At 37.0% G+C, this 17,695-nt stretch overlaps 1 protein-coding gene across 1 annotated transcript in view; it reads right to left on the bottom strand.

Moving 5' to 3' along the window:
* GALNT3 (polypeptide N-acetylgalactosaminyltransferase 3) overlaps window positions 1-17,695 on the bottom strand; it is a 67,935-nt gene that overhangs the window by 18,456 nt on the left and 31,784 nt on the right. Inside the window, exons 2-3 of the mRNA XM_037849300.1 lie at window positions 5,137-5,760; window positions 1,054-1,226 (exon numbers count right to left, since the gene is read on the bottom strand). Of these exons, the coding sequence (XP_037705228.1) occupies window positions 1,054-1,226; window positions 5,137-5,651 (688 nt within the window). The 5' untranslated portion in view covers window positions 5,652-5,760. The remainder of the gene's footprint in view (window positions 1-1,053; window positions 1,227-5,136; window positions 5,761-17,695) is intronic.

Genomic DNA, 17,695 nt, shown 5'->3' on the forward strand with positions numbered 1-17,695 from the left:
AATAACAAAAGAATTGATGACTTGTTACCTAGTAGGCAGTGTTTGGGTTTTTTTCTTTTCTTTTCTTGTGGTAAATAAATTCATGGTATTTCTTACAATAGTTGGTGACTTGAATTTAATATAATAAAGTATTATCTTTTTACAGATGAGATAACTAGTTAGTGCTAGAGTTGAATTCAACATTCAGCAAAATAACTCCAAATCTGGGCTCATTCAGGAGAAAATTTTATAATCACTGAAAGAATCTGTATATGTCTGGTATTTAAAATACCTGTAATGTTTGAAAAGTTAGCAGATTAGAATTATCTGTCAGATTATTCTTATGATTCCAGTTTAAAATGTGTAATTTAGTAGCTGAGTTTTGATTTGTAATTTTAAATGGAAATGCATAAAAGAATTGGACTAATTTTGTACAGTACTGGAATATTTAAAAGCACCACAATAAAACAGAATATGGTGATAAATTCTAGAGATTTTAAGTAATTTATATTAACTTATGAAATCCTCTGACCAATCCTAAGATTTATATACTATTTCTGTATTTCCCACAGAATCTAAGATGCACAACTGGATCCTTTTTATATCAATTATTTAATTAGTCCTATGTTTCTTTTTCTTTCTAGTGGTTAAGCTAATGCCATATCTTATAATAAATTTGATGAAATGTAGCATTATCCCTACTTTACAGATAAAGAAACTGAGACAGAGAGGTTAAGTAACTTGCCCAAGTTACACAGCTAGTTAGGACTGGAGCAGGGATTTGAACCATGGCAGCCTGTGTCAAGGCACAAGCCTGTGCTCTTAAATACTCTGCTGCAAAACAAAAGTCTCACACTGAGAACCATAAAGTTATGAATTACAGTGTTTTATACATTTCTGTACCCAAAAATATTTGAATATGGACACCCCTGAAATACCCACCATACCAACCAGCCAAGCCATTATGTTCAGTCTCTGAGATGGAATACAGAGAGCACAATCTAACCAAGCAGACTTTGGACAACTCCACATGGCTTTACTCAGGAAGCAATCTAAAGTGCATGTGCTTCTTACCATCTACACTAGCATCATCCACTAAAATGATTTCCTTCAGCAGTATGGCAGGTGAAGAATAGAGCACACTATGGACAGTTCTAAGCAGCGTGGACCATGCTTCATTATGAAACACTATTATGACACTGGTGGTAGGCAGGGACGGGCAGCGCTTAAATTTTTGTTCAATACATCTAGAGGAAGGCAAAGGAGTAGAGAAAAAATTAAGAATTTTGTTATTTTATTTCTCAGCTATACCATCAGTAAAATTATCATTATTTACACTTTATCACCTTGGGAACGATAGTGGATAGTTTGTTTGCGAGACATCTTAGTGCTATATAAATGTAAACAGATTAAAGTAAGTATTTTAAAAGCTGGCCACTCACCCAAGAGCTCATGTCCACTGATATGAATGATGTAAATGATTATAACATGCTATGTTTTCTCAACAATATAATTTTAAATATAAATGACACTTTAAATAATAAAAATAATCTATAAGTGAGACACGTGAAAATGATAAATACTTGTAATTTCTCAAATAAAACCAAGTTTTTCTCCTTCCTTGCAGAAATCATCCATTTTTCTTATTTCCAGCTTTAAAAACTATGCAAATTTATTAAATGAATACTCATATTTGTAAAGATTATTTTAAATTATATGCTTTCTAGGTATATGTAATATTTCCCAGATTTATTTAATCAATTTACTTAATCTATACATAAACCAAAAGGAGGAAAAATAGCTTACCATAAAATTTACGTTAAGGTTTTTATTCATTCGGCAAATACTTATTAAGTACTTACCATTTGCCAGGTGCTGTATTAAAGATTTTTGCCCCAATAATCCAACCTACTGCTTAGTTATATAAGACCTTGCATTAAAAATTTTCCTTTTAAAAATCGTATTTAGAATTTAAATAAATTATCTAAATTCATGCCAATGTTCACAAATAGGCTTTTTGAAAGTCATCATGGAATGAAAAAAAACAAACTAAAACAAGTTAAATCCTGTGTCCCTGTCTGCTCAAGATGCAAAATATCCAATATTACAAGCCTCTGTCACCATCTGAAATGTTGATGGGCACAGAGAGGGATCCTAAGTAGTTCTAGACTGATTACTGTTTCTATCCATTAGCTAAAAACTGATCAGTTACAAATTGATCTTGAACTCATTTTCATAACAATGTCTTCCTCAATGAAAATAATCTTCCTGTTAGGCCACTGAGGGATGGATGGTCTATCCAGTCTCCAGTCTTTGAGACTGGAGATGACCACAATTCCTAACCCACTGAGTATGCTGTGAGGATAAAATGATATCATATCTAGATAAGGGCTTCAAAGCACTCCAAACCTCACAGTGAATCTGGGACAAATACAACACGTGCGGCCCATGGAAAAGATAAACATATAAAGCAACTCCGTCTTCTAAGTTCACTTGAAAACCATAAATGGTTGTAGTTTTAGACAACAGACTATGAAATCCTTCCACACAGTCAAAAGGCATTATAAATACAGTGTGTAAATGATCAAACAGTGCTGCTCAAACCCAAAGATAAGGAAGTAAATCATTCACTCCTGGAGCTATGTGCCCAGCACACTTAGTTGCACGGCCTGGGTGAATGGGGAAACTGCAGTCCCCTGTATGATATTAGGAGCCAGGGAAAGCCACGCTATAAAAGATAGCCTGCAAATTCTCATTAATTATTTTTATGACAATATCTCAGTAAGAATGGGTTTCAGATCCTTTCTAAAAGGAGGTCTTCAGTGTGGAATAGCTGTAGTGATAAAAAGAGAATTAGATTGGGGATAAGGTATTAGAAGAGGGTGTCAACAACACTGAGCAGCAAAGGAGAGTGGTTCTGGGTTAGGGTTAGGGTTATTATTCTCCAAAATTGAATTTTGGATAAATTACCAATTAAAAATAAAGTCCAAACACAAACTATCTATTTATATATACACTTGAATCATAATTATATAGGAAAAAATAACTAAAAGCATGCATTTTTAAGACATAAATGTTATAAACCAACCTAAACTATAAGTAAACATTATGAAAAAGCACAATAAAATGGTATTTTCATTTTTAAGGAAGAAAAGAGGAACCTTATAATTTGTTGTCTTACAAGCATTTTGGGGAGGGAGTGGAATTTGGTGATTAAAAAAAAATTTACCCTACATTTATTTGCCATGCAGTTAAATAATATATTAATCAAGAAACGCAAAAAAGTTTTCAAGATCTAAAGTACAAAACTTCACAAAAATTCACACTAATACAGTGTTATCAATTTTATCTTACAAGGCTTTCCCTCAGTTTAATCTAGGATTTGCTTAACTGATAAACTACTAATATCAGGTAAAAGTGCCACATTATATCATTAATGCAAGTATTAATAAAATTCCACATATGATTTGGTAAACCCCATTTATTTTGAAACATTTAAACTTATGTTTTAAAATAGTTTTACATGTTATTTAAAATAGTGCAATAAAAATAACGTTCCAAAGTGATTTCATATTCCAGTCCAACCATTTGAAAAGTTTGGCATACAGAAACATGCTTAAATTATCAGTCACATGACCATCCGGCTTTTCAAGAAACTAAATCTATATTTCTAATGGGCATAGAAAAGATAAACAATTCTTCAGAAAACTTATTCCTTGCAGATATTGGTTAAGTTCAATGTAAAAAACTATGAAATCCTCACCAATTCTACACAGTTCTGTTACCCATTCCTTTCCTACTCTTAATGTGCTTAGTTGTTTTTCAGTTCCTTAATGACTAATGTTAATGAAAATCATTGCAGCCTCTTAATACTGTATTGTAAAAGAAGGTCATCTTGATCTGATACTGTCATGTCAAAGAATAAAAATCATGCTTCTTGATTTGTGATGTTGATTGCTTTCAGTCAAGACTTCTCCCCAAATCAGTAAAGTGCCATACTGCATTCAATCTATTAATATAAAAGAGGCATTGCACTGTCTCCTGTTATAACATCTGGAATATTTTATAGACATTCATTTGTTTCTTCACATTTATCTAAAAATGATGAGCAACTTAATCTTAGAATAAAGCAAGAGAAATCTAACCTAAACAACTTCAACATTGAAGGACCCCTATGGCTGCTGCAGGTATTCATGATCATAAATCTAAAAAAAACTGAGAGAAGCAATAGACCTGAATCTACAGAAGCCTTTTTTTCAGGTTCACTGCCAAATGCTATTCTGTTACAACTAGAAAGCAAAAATATGTGGGCTTTGTTTGCTTACAGTTTCCCTATCTTATAACCTAAAAAATCTACAGATGGTTTGAAACTGCTGGAATTCATTGCAACCATTTCAGTTCAAACAGATCATTTTAACACCACTTCACAGATAACAAAACAATTAACCAAGAACAAAGAGACAGCATAGTAGAATCTGAGGGAAAATATTAATCAAAATATCACAGATTGAAACAAATATGTATAAAAAGGAACACTGGCCTCTCAATAACTAAAGGGTCACAACTCTATTGAGACGAGAACTTAAATTTCAACAAAACTCTAGACAAAGACTCATAGTTAAAATAGTAGTTACAGCAGTATTATCCCTCAAATGTAAGCTTGTAAAACATGGCATTCTGAAATATAATTATAGCACTGAAAGTAGCCATAAAGTCTGTGCCTTAGTTCATAAACCCATTAAATGTTGTTATCTAATAGGTGACATACACCTTAGCATTTCTATTCCATCGTAATACACAGAATAACAGAAACAACTCCTCCACCTCCTACATTTCTCAGAACTGCCTCATATTTCCTCCTTAATAGATGAGGAAACTAAACTATTTAAGAGTTAACTATTTCCTTGTGTTTCTACAGTCAGATCTAGAATCCAGTTTTCTAATTTCTAAGCAAATAATTTCCCACATCTGCACTACCTCAGACATGGATAAATAGCCTCAAAAATCATAAGCAAAAAATAAACAAAACAGATTAAATAGATATTTGCTGAGTTCCCTCAAAAGAGTGGCTAAAGAAACAAGCAACTTCCTTAGCTGATGCCTCAGCCCTGAAAAACCTGGTGAGAAACAGTAAAATATGAATATTCTTCAACATACTCAGGAGGTCGAGTGTCCGGTCCAAGATCGCGGTGTAAAGAAATCCTGTCACTTGCAAAAGCATTAAAACAGTGTTTTGCTTCCCCACGTTCTTTTTCCTTTTGCTCTTCAGCACTCAAATTGGTTGGATTGAATGCTCTACCAGAAGCACCAGGTGCATTAGAATCCTGAGGTGGGCGGTCAAGAACAGGTTTCAGTTCTGCTGCTGTGTAATATCCTTGCAAACAGGGTCTCTCACCAGCATCAATGTTTTGCCGGACAGGTGCTCCTATCTGCATTTTTGGCATTGCATCCTTAATATTGTTTACAGCCTCTAGCATTAAATCCAACATCTTGTTTTTATTTTTCATGTTTCTTTCCATATTTGATTCCTCTTTGGAATACTGAAGACTTACTTCTCTTTGCATTAAAATCAAAAATATTATGAAGAAAAAAATTACTGCACCAAGCTTCCAGAACTTTTTATGATAATATCTTTTAAGATGCAATTTTACTAGTCGCCTTAGGTAAGCCATTCTGACATTAAAAGCTTGTCACTTGAGAAAAAGCAGTTATGGTTTCCTCTGTTGCTTATATGTTCTATCATAGATTTGCTGACAAGAAGGTTTCTTTAAATGGTAATACCTACAAACAGAGACGACAGACGGCATTAATACTTATTCATTCCTATAGGCATGGTTCAATTCATTCATTCAACTGACAACTGAACAGAAGCTAAAAACAATGTACTCTTACAGTTAGCAAGAATACAAACATGTTTTGCCCTCAAGGAAATTACACTTTTGGAAGAACACAAACAGTATAATTAACTACAATCTATTGAGGTTGTAAAATATTAAGGGTTTCTCCTCAACAACACAAAATACATGTTTTGTTAATTCTGACTGATATCTACTATATGACAAAAAATATATTTTTTCTAAGTATATTTTGAGTTTTTAGAAAAAAAAAAAGGATACCTTAAATTGGTAACCAAAGGATCAAAGGACTTCATTAAACTGATTAAAAAGAAAAAAGATACCCATAAGAAACCAAGGGCATACCAAAGGGCATTAATCTAAAATAGTGGCCTTCATTTTCTATAGTTTGCCTTCAATCTATGAACAGTTAAACTAATCAAACCAATTAAGAATTATAAAGCAGCTTCACCAATATGTAAACTAGCATTCTCCCCAAAACAAAGCTGAATGTATCCTCACCTGACAGTACTTGCAAATCCTGACAGAGCCCATAAAGACAAGGAAACCAAGAGCATCTAATACGCAGTTATATCATGGTATTTTCAACAGTTCATTCAAACAAAAAACCCAAGAGCAAAAAGAAAATGACACTAAGCTTTACTTGAAGTGTCTGTAGGGAGGCTGTAGAGATCATTGACCTATAAAAGCAGTATTTGGTTTGATAAAGTACTTCTTGCAGTTGACCTTAAAAACAGAGCAACAAGTTTACTGAACCCTATTTTGGGTCACCAGAGCAAAAGAAAGAAAAAGGAAAAGGGGATGCTGATGACAGATGAATCACAGTGAAGGCTGATTTTTCTTCATGGTGCTTTTAAAAAAGGTAATGTGAAGGAGTTGCAGTACACAATTACATACCATCACCTTTGTAGGCAGTCAAGTTATTTGCAGGATAAAGGAAAGGGAAAATGTCACTCCTCCCTAAAACCTAAACATTAAGAAAAATATCATGTATAGAAGCAAAATTTACTATGAAATCAGACAAGGCAACAGGAAACCCACAAGGACCTACCAGAGGCTGCAACAACATGATTTACACTATGAGATCCTCAACTCTGCCTGTGACCCCAGTGATGAATGGATCTTAGTGGGATTGAGAACTAATGATACAATAATCCTACACACTCATCAGGAGGAGAAGGATAAGGCTGTCATGCTGAAGGAACACATCCACTACAACCTCAAGTTTGACTCCTGTGGGAGCTATTTTGTCCATTTGTTTATCTACTGCTTGGTGGCGCCTTCTCAAAAAAATGTTATTTCAGGTAGAGGAGTCTTTAGAAATCCTGTGCTGTGATGTGTCCTCTGATAAGCAGTGCCTGATCACAGGCTCCAAGTCTACGGTTTACCAGCTCTTATACAGACGGTTTCATGCCATGGTTCTGCCAGTGAAAGCCCAAAGAAGGCCAGAAATGCCCTGCACCACCAACCCCACCCCCAACCCCCAGGCTAGCTGCCTTATCCACGCTGGCCAGTTGTCTCCCTCCCACTGATTTCTGGCTTCTGGCTTGAAACTTTGTGAGATCCTTCCTTTGTAACTAATAAAATAGCAAAGTAAAACAAAACAAAAGAGTTATCACCAAGAAATCAGAAAAGCAAGTTCTTAGACAGATTCTTTGGCCTTTAGCAGGAAAAATTTAAGCTGGATAAAAAAAAAATTAGCAGAACTTGAATAGTTTCTGTTCTATTTCTAATTGGATTGCTCCATATTCTTTTCAGTATGGAATGACCACTTTGGCTCCAAAAAAATACCTCAATCATTATGTACATTGCCTACAAAAGTGGGAGTTTCCAGAACTTTGGTTGCTTTATCAACTTCATGTAAAGACTAAAATGATCTGTTAAGCTTTTTTGTTTGTCTGACAGCTTACTATGAGGTATTGCATAACCACAAAATTGTAACTGTGTAATACCTTGCATTTCAAGTCTTGCGCTAAACTGCAGCTACAAAAATAAAAGACAGCCCTTATCTTCAAGGAACAGAGACTACTATGAAATCAGACAAGCCAACAGGAAACCACAAAGCAGTGTGATGTGTACTATTAAAAGATTATGAAAACAACACGGGAGAGTAAGGAGACATGTCAGGAGAAATGTTAGGGGAAATTTCCCAGATAATTGAGAGGTAAGTAATTTTTAGGCAGGTGGACAAGACAGGGACGAGACACAGAATGGTAGAGGCAAAGACATAAAAGCAAGAAAACAGCAGAAGTAGAAAGAATAGGTACAGAGTTGCAGGAGATTAAGCTAGAAGGTCAGTTAAAGACCAGTTAACAACAGACCTTATATATCATCCAGGGAATTTGGAATTTACTAATTTTATCCTGAATGCATGGAATAGAAAGAACTGAATGATTTTAAGGAAGAACAGATCATAATCAAATTTATGCTTTAGAAAGATCCTAGGTTCCTCAGCACCAGTAAAGATGATGGATACTAAAGAGATGAGGGGAGCTGGAAGGATGAAGAAGACTGATTTTTTCAAGAGAGTCCAGAAAGTGGAATCAAACAATGGGATGGGGCTTGATGATTGAAAGGGAGGAATTTGAAATGGAAGCATATAGTCACGATATTAAAAAATACAAGGAATACAGGAAAAGGACAGACTTGAGATGGGAATTAGGGAGATAACTTGGTCAATTTTGGACACAGCAAATTTAAGATGCTGGTGGGAATTCAAAGGCAAATTCCAATGGGCAAAAAGATAATGGAGATGGAAATTAGAGAAAACCTCTATGCTAGAGAAGAAACTTGGAAGTCAGTCTTGGGGTACAGAACAGTTCCTACAGAGGGTGTAAAGTGAAGAGGTTGGAGAAATACCTAAATTTAAGGAGAAGGAGGGGAAAAGAGAGACTGGGAAGACCAGGGGAAATAAGAAAACATGACAAAGGAAAGTCAAGGGAAAAGAGAGTCAAAGAAAAAGTATCAATGTCAGGTTCAGAAGAGAAAAGGGTCCACTGCACTGTAATTAGCAGTTTATTGACGACCTTTATAAGAGCAATGTTGCTAGAAGATGTGTGTGAAAGCCAGATATTATGGGCTGAGAAGTGAATAGCAGGTGAGGAAAGGGAGATGTTACTGGAGACCAAACACTTCCCCAACTGTTTTCCACTATCAAATAAATTTTGGAAATGGTAGAATAAATAAAGCTAACCATGTTTCTTAACTGCAGGACTGCTTGGTAACAAACATTTTAAATCTTGATGACAATCTAATTGCCCATGATTCCCAAAATAATTTTTGCCATAGAAACATGTGTTTATTCCTCTAAGTATACATGTATGCGCATGTGTAATCCATGATTACTAATGATGTCATTAGTATAGAGACCAATTTTTGAAATGCTAGAGACTGTTCCTTTCAGAAGCTTGGCTACATAAAGGAGAAAGTAAGAGCTATGGGAAGACCCAGAGTTAAAGGAGAACATTTTCTTACATTATTTAAATATTTTTATATACAGTAGTGGACGAAACATGGCCACAAATTATCTGATATTTCTCCCACTGAGGGAGTCTATTTTCCCTAGTCTTAAACTGGGCCAGCCTATGATTGCACTGACCGATAATAGAACACTGTAGAAATGCTGCATCGTGTCTTCACCTAGTTTTAAGGGATGGACAGTTTCTGCCATGATCTCTTGGAGCTCTGAGCTGCCATGGGCAAGTCTGCACAGGGTAGCTTCTGTTTTCACTGAAGTAGGCTTTACAATCTGAATCTTATCCCTGACAGCTAACCTTTAAAAGTAAAACTAGAGAGAGGCAGGGCAAGATGGCAGACTGGTGAGCTGTATGTTTTAGTTACTCCTCCAGGAAAGTAGGTAGAAAGCCAGGAACTGTGTGGACTGGACACCACAGAGCAATCTGACTTTGGGCATACTTCATACAACACTCATGAAAACGTGGAACTGCTGAGATCAGCGAAATCTGTAAGTTTTTGTGGCCAGGGGACCCGCGCCCCTCCCTGCCAGGCTCAGTCCCGTGGGAGGAGGGGCTGTCAGCTCCGGGAAGGAGAAGGGAGAACTGCAGTGGCAGCCCTTATCGGAAACTCATTCTACTGATCCAAACTCCAACCATAGATAGACTGAGACCAGACACCAGAGAATCTGAGAGCAGCCAGCCCAGCAGAGAGGAGACAGGCATAGAAAAAAACAACACGAAAAACTCCAAAATAAAAGCGGAGGACTTTTGGAGTTCTGGTGAACAATAGAAAGGGGAAGGGGAGAGCTCAGGCCCTGAGGCTCATATGCAAATCCTGAAGGAAAGCTGATCTCTCTGCCCTGTGGACCTTTCATTACTGGCCCTAATTGCTTTGTCTCTTAGCATTTCAATAACCCATTAGATCTCTGAGGAGGGCCCTTTTTTTTAATCCTTTTTTCTTTTTCTAAAACAATTACTCTAAGAAGCCCAATACAGAAAGCTTCAAAGACTTGCAATTTGGGCAGGTCAAGACAAGAGCAGAACTAAGAGAGCTCTGAGACAAAAGGCAATAATCCAGTGGCTGAGAAAATTCACTAAACACCACAACTTCCCAAGAAAAGGGGGGTGTCCGCTCACAGCCATCATCCAGGTGGACAGGAAACACTGCTGCCCATCGCCAGCCCCAGAGCCCAGAGCTGCCCCAGACAACCCAGTGTGACAGAAGTGCTTCAAATAACAGGCACACACCACAAAACTGGGCGTGGACATTAGCCTTCCCTGCAACCTCAGCTGATTGTCCCAGAGTTGGGAAGATGAAGCAGTGTGAATTAACAAAGCCCCATTCAGCCATCATTTCAGCAGACTGGGAGCCTCCCTACACAGCCCAGCAGCCCAGAACTGCCCTGGGGGGATGGAACTCACCTGTGACATAGCACAGTCATCCCTCAACAGAGGACCCGGGGTGCACGGCCTGAAAGAGGGGCCCACTTACAAGTATCAGGAGCCATACGCCAATACCAAGGACTTGTGGGTCAGTGGCAGAGACAAACTGTGGCAGGACTGAACTGAAGGATTAGACTATTGCAGCAGCTTTAAAACTCTAGGATCACCAGGGAGATTTGATTGTTAGAGCCACCCCCCCCTCCCTGACTGCCCAGAAACATGCCCCATATACAGGGCAGGCAACACCAACTACACACGCAAGCTTGGTACACCAATTGGACCCCACAAGACTCACTCCCCCACTCACCAAAAAGGCTAAGCAGGGGAGAACTGGCTTGTGGAGAACAGGAGGCTCGTGGACGCCACCTGCTGGTTAGTTAGAGAAAGTGTACTCCACGAAGCTGTAGATCTGATAAATTAGAAATAAGGACTTCAATCGGTCTACAAATCCTAAAAGAACCCTATCAACTTCAGCAAATGCCACGAGGCCAAAAACAACAGAAAATTATAAAGCATATGAAAAAACCAGATGATATGGATAACCCAAGCCCAAGCACCCAAATCAAAAGACCAGAAGACACACAGCACCTAGAGCAGCTACTCAAAGAACTAAAGATGAACAATGAGACCATAGTACGGGATACAAAGGATATCAAGAAGACCCTAGAAGAGCATAAAGAAGACACTGCAAGACTAAATAAAAAAATGGATGATCTTATGGAAATTAAAGAAACTGTTGACCAAATAAAAAAGATTCTAGACACTCATAGTACAAGACTAGAGGAAGTTGAACAACGAATCAGTGACCTGGAAGATGACAGAATGGAAAATGAAAGCATAAAAGAAAGAATGGGGAAAAAAATTGAAAAAATCGAAATGGACCTCAGGGATACGATAGATAATATGAAACGTCCGAATATAAGACTCATTGGTGTTCCAGAAGGGGAAGAAAAGGGTAAAGGTCTAGGAAGAGTATTCAAAGAAATTGCTGGGGAAAACTTCCCAAATCTTCTAAACAACATAAATACACAAATCATAAATGCTCAGTGAACTCCAAATAGAATAAATCCAAATAAACCCACTCCGAGACATATTCTGATCATACTGTGAAACACGGAAGAGAAAGAGCAAGTTCTGAAAGCAGCAAGAGAAAAGCAATTCACCACATACAAAGGAAACAGCATAAGACTAAGTAGTGACTACTCAGCAGCCACCATGGAGGCAAGAAGGCAGTGGCACGATATATTTAAAATTCTGAGTGAGAAAAATTTCCAGCCAAGAATACTTTATCCAGCAAAGCTTTCCTTCAAATTTGAGGGAGAGCTTAAATTTTTCACAGACAAACAAATGCTGAGAGAATTTGCTAACAAGAGACCTGCCCTACTGGAGATACTAAAGGGAGCCCTACAGACAGAGAAACAAAGAAAGGACAGAGAGACTTGGAGAAAGGTTCAGTACTAAAGAGATTCAGTATGGGTACAATAAAGGATATTAATAGAGAGAGGGGAAAAATATGACAAACATAAACCAAAGGATAAGATGGCTGATTCAAGAAATGCCTTCACGGTTATAACGTTGAATGTAAATGGATTAAACTCCCCAATTAAAAGATATAGATTCGCAGAATGGATCAAAAAAAATGAACCATCAATATGTTGCATACAAGAGACTCATCTTAGACATAGGGACACAAAGAAACTCAAAGTGAAAGGATGGAAAAAAATATTTCATGCAAGCTACAGCCAAAAGAAAGCAGGTGTAGCAGTATTAATCTCAGATAAAATAGACTTTAAATGCAGGGATGTTTTGAGAGACAAAGAAGGCCACTACATACTAATAAAAGGGGCAATTCAACAAGAAGAAATAACAATCGTAAATGTCTATGCACCCAATCAAGGTGCCACAAAATACATGAGAGAAACACTGGCAAAACTAAAAGAAGCAATTGACGTTTCCACAATAATTGTGGGAGACTTCAACACATCACTCTCTCCTATAGATAGATCAACCAGACAGAAGACCAATAAGGAAATTGAAAACCTAAACAATCTGAAAAATGAATTAGATTTAACAGACATATACAGAACATTACTTCCCAAATCACCAGGACACACATACTTTTCTAGTGCTCACGGAACTTTCTCCAGAATAGATCATATGCTGGGACATAAATCAAGCCTCAATAAATTTAAAAAGATTGACATAATTCAAAGCACATTCTCTGACCACAATGGAATACAATTAGAAGTCAATAACCATCAGAGACTTAGAAAATTCACAAATACCTGGAGGTTAAACAACACACTCCTAAACAATCAGTGGGTTAAAGAAGAAATAGCAAGAGAAATTGCTAAATATGTAGAGACAAATGAAAATGAGAACACAACATACCAAAACCTATGGGATGCAGCAAAAGCAGTGCTGAGGGGGAAATTTATAGCACTAAACGCATATATTAAAAAGGAAGAAAGAGCCAAAATCAAAGAACTAATGGATCAACTGAAGAAGCTAGAAAACGAACAGCAAACCAATCCTAAACCAAGCAGAAGAAAAGAAATAACAAGGATTAAAGCAGAAATAAATGACATAGAGAACAAAAAAACAATAGAGAGGATAAATATCACCAAAAGTTGGTTCTTTGAGAAGATCAACAAGATTGACAAGCCCCTAGCTAGACTGACAAAATCAAAAAGAGAGAAGACCCATATAAACAAAATAATGAATGAAAAAGGTGACATAACTGCAGATCCTGAAGAAATTAAAAAAATTATAAGAGGATACTATGAACAACTGTATGGCAACAAACTGGATAATGTTCCTGGAAACATATGAACAACCTAGACTGATCAGAGAAGAAATAGAAGACCTCAACCAACACATCACAAGCAAAGAGATCCAATCAGTCACCAAAAATCTTCCCACAAATAAATGCCCAGGGCCAGATGGCCTCACAGGGGAATTCTACCAAACTTTCCAGAAAGAACTGACACCAATCTTACTCAAACTCTTTCAAAACATTGAAGAAAATGGAACACTACCTAACTCATTTTATGAAGCTAACATCAATCTAATACCAAAACCAGGCAAAGATGCTACAAAAAAGGAAAACTACTGGCCAATCTCCCTAATGAATATAGATGCAAAAATCCTCAACAAAATACTTGCAAATCGAATCCAAAGACACATTAAAAAAATCATACACCATGACCAAGTGGGGTTCATTCCAGGCATGCAAGGATGGTTCAACATAAGAAAAACAATCAATGTATTACAACACATTAAAAACTCGAAAGGGAAAAATCAATTGATCATCTCAATAGATGCTGAAAAAGCATTTGACAAAATCCAACATCCCTTTTTGATAAAAACACTTCAAAAGGTAGGAATTGAAGGAAACTTCCTCAACATGATAAAGAGCATATATGAAAAACCCACAGCCAGCATAGTACTCAATGGTGAGAGACTGAAAGCCTTCCCTCTAAGATCAGGAACAAGACAAGGATGCCCGCTGTCACCACTGTTATTCAACATTGTGCTGGAAGTGCTAGCCAGGGCAATCCGGCAAGACAAAGAAATAAAAGGCATCCAAATTGGAAAAGAAGAAGTAAAACTGTCATTGTTTGCAGATGATATGATCTTATATCTAGAAAACCCTGAGAAATTGACGATCCAGCTACTAGAGCTAATAAACAATTTTAGCAAAGTAGTGGGATACAAGATTAATGCACATAAGTCAGTAATGTTTCTATATGTTAGAAATGAACAAACTGAAGAGACACTCAAGAAAAAGATACCATTTTCAATAGCAACTAAAAAAATCAAGTACCTAGGAATCAACTTAACCAAAGATGTAAAAGACCTATACAAAGAAAACTACATAACTCTACTAAAAGAAATAGAAGGGGACCTTAAAAGATGGAAAAATATTCCATGTTCATGGATAGGAAGGTTAAATGTCATTAAGATGTCAATTCTACCCAAAGTCATCTACAGATTCAATGCAATCCAATCAAAATTCCAACAACCTACTTTGCAGACTTGGAAAAGCTAGTTATCAAATTTATTTGGAAAGGGAAGATGCCTCGAATTGCTAAAGACACTCTAAAAAAGAAAAACGAAGTGGGAGGACTTACACTCCCTGACTTTGAAGCTTATTATAAAGCCACAGTTGCCAAAACAGCATGGTACTGGCACAAAGATAGACATATAGATCAATGGAATCGAATTGAGAATTCGGAGACAGACCCTCAGATCTATGGCCGACTGATCTTTGATAAGGCCCCCAAAGTCACTGAACTGAGTCATAATGGTCTTTTCAACAAATGAGGCTGGGAGAGTTGGATATCCATATCCAAAAGAATGAAAGAGGACCCCTACCTCACCCCCTACACAAAAATTAACTCAAAATGGATGAAAGATCTCAATATAAAAGAAAGTACCATAAAACTCCTAGAAGATAATGTAGGAAAACATCTTCAAGACCTTGTATTAGGCGGCCACTTCCTAGACTTTACACCCAAAGCACAAGCAACAAAAGAAAAAATAGATAAATGGGAACTCCTCAAGCTTAGAAGTTTCTGCACCTCAAAGGAATTTCTCAAAAAGGTAAAGAGGCAGCCAACTCAATGGGAAAAAATTTTTGGAAACCATGTATCTGACAAAAGACTGATATCTTGCATATATAAAGAAATCCTATAACTCAATGACAATAGTACAGACAGCCCAATTATAAAATGGGCAAAAGATATGAAAAGACAGTTCTCTAAAGAGGAAATACAAATGGCCAAGAAACACATGAAAAAATGTTCAGCTTCACTAGGTATTAGAGAGATGCAAATTAAGACCACAATGAGATACCATCTAACACCGGTTAGAATGGCTGCCATTAAACAAACAGGAAACTACAAATGCTGGAGGGGATGTGGAGAAATTGGAACTCTTATTCTTTGTTGGTGGGGCTGTATAATGGTTCAGCCACTCTGGAAGTCAGTCTGGCAGTTCCTTAAAAAACTAGATATAGAGTTACCGTTCGATCCAGCGATTGCACTTCTCGGTATATACCCGGAAGATCGGAAAGCAGTGACACGAACAGATATCTGCACGCCAATGTTCATAGCAGCATTATTCACAATTGCCAAGAGATGGAAACAACCCAAATGTCCTTCAACAGATGAGTGGATAAATAAAATGTGGTATATACACACAATGGAATACTACGCGGCAGTAAGAAGGAACGATCTCGTGAAACATAGGACAACATGGATGAACCTTGAAGACATAATGCTGAGCGAAATAAGCCAGGCACAAAAAGAGAAATATTATATGCTACCACTAATGTGAACTATGAAAAATGTAAAACAAATGGTTCATAGTGTAGAATGTAGGGGAACTAGCGACAGAGAGCAATTAAGGAAGGGGGAACAATAATCCAATAAGAATAGATAAGCTATTTAACGTTCTGGGGATGCCCAGGAATGACTATGGTCTGTTAATTTCTGATGGATATAGTAGGAACAAGTTCACAGAAATGTTGCTATATTAGGTAACTTTCTTGGGGTAAAGTAGGAACATGTTGGAAGTTAAGCAGTTATCTTAGGTTAGTTGTCTTTTTCTTACTCCCTTGTTATGGTCTCTTTGAAATGTTCTTTTATTGTATGTTTGTTTTCTTTTTAACTTTTCTTTTTCATACAGTTGATTTGAAAAAGAAGGGAAAGTTAAAAAAAAAAAGTAAAACTAACTGAACCTAATCCAGTGGGTTTCAGTGCAAAACCAGTAGTGAAGGTTGGCAGGGCTGTAGTCATGCCCCCAAGATCCTAGGGCTCAGGATCCAGGGCAATTTCAGACTAACAAGGTAGCCACCTCATGGAAGAGATCCCAGGAACATTAGAATGGGCAACATGCTGGGCTCTCAGAGGACAGTGTCATCAACCTGTGAATTACAACTCTAACCACAGTGTAATAATAAATAGTTGTAATTCCACCTGTGCTCATATTCCTTTCTACCTCTGAAAGAGTCACCAAAGTACCTCTTTCTCAATGCTATCTGGTGATACTAGATTCTTCAGGAGTCAGAGATATGCTAGACTAGGAATTTGAGAAGGATTGGGCCAGTATCTAAATTTCCTTAAGATATTTTAATTCAACACAGAACAAGAAAGTGTCCAGAGAAAGCACAGGAGTAGGGAGGATATGATGGAACTAGATTCTTCTACGTACTGGGGATTTTCCCAAAACATTTTATGTCAGAAACCATACTTGTGGGTAGGGCAAAATGAGATAGAAGGAAGCAATTAATAAGGCAGGGGAAAAAGCACTCTTTTTCTTTTTTTTTAGGAAGAAGTTATGTATGTTCTTTATCAATAGGGCAGTAATTTTATCATTGTATGTTGTGTCTATAAGGGCCACTCACTGAGTAGGTTTTAGTTTAGGATGCCTCTAATGAGGGAAGCTCATGAAGGACATGGACAGTTTCTCCTTTACTCATGGTTAGTTTTCTAACACTTACCACAATGTTGGTGACATAGTGGGCCCTCAATAAATGCTTGTTGACTTGAAAAGGGAGAGGGAGGACAAAGATTTCATTTATTATTAGAAACAACAATAAAAACAAGAGTTAACTTTTGTTAAATTGTTGATTAGGTCCCTGGTACTATAACACAAGTTCTCACTTAGTGTTCCAACAACCTTGAGAAGTGCTATATTATTTCCATTTTACTAACAAAGACAGAGAGTCAAATAGATGAAGCGGCTTGTCTACAGTCCGTCTTAAGGGGCAGAGTAGGCATTCAGACTCCAGTCTCATTTAAAAACTCTGTGCCTTTAACTGAAGGTATCTGAAATAAGGTCTTCAAGAATTGATACCCTAAATGTAAGGGGATTAGAAAAACAGCCTGGGGATATATACGGGTCCCAATCCTTTATTCAGAACTGTTGGGGCCAGATGTACTTTTGGAATTCAGATTG

Source organism: Choloepus didactylus, chromosome 9, assembly GCF_015220235.1.
Source record: "Choloepus didactylus isolate mChoDid1 chromosome 9, mChoDid1.pri, whole genome shotgun sequence".
Classification (NCBI taxonomy): domain Eukaryota; kingdom Metazoa; phylum Chordata; class Mammalia; order Pilosa; family Megalonychidae; genus Choloepus; species Choloepus didactylus.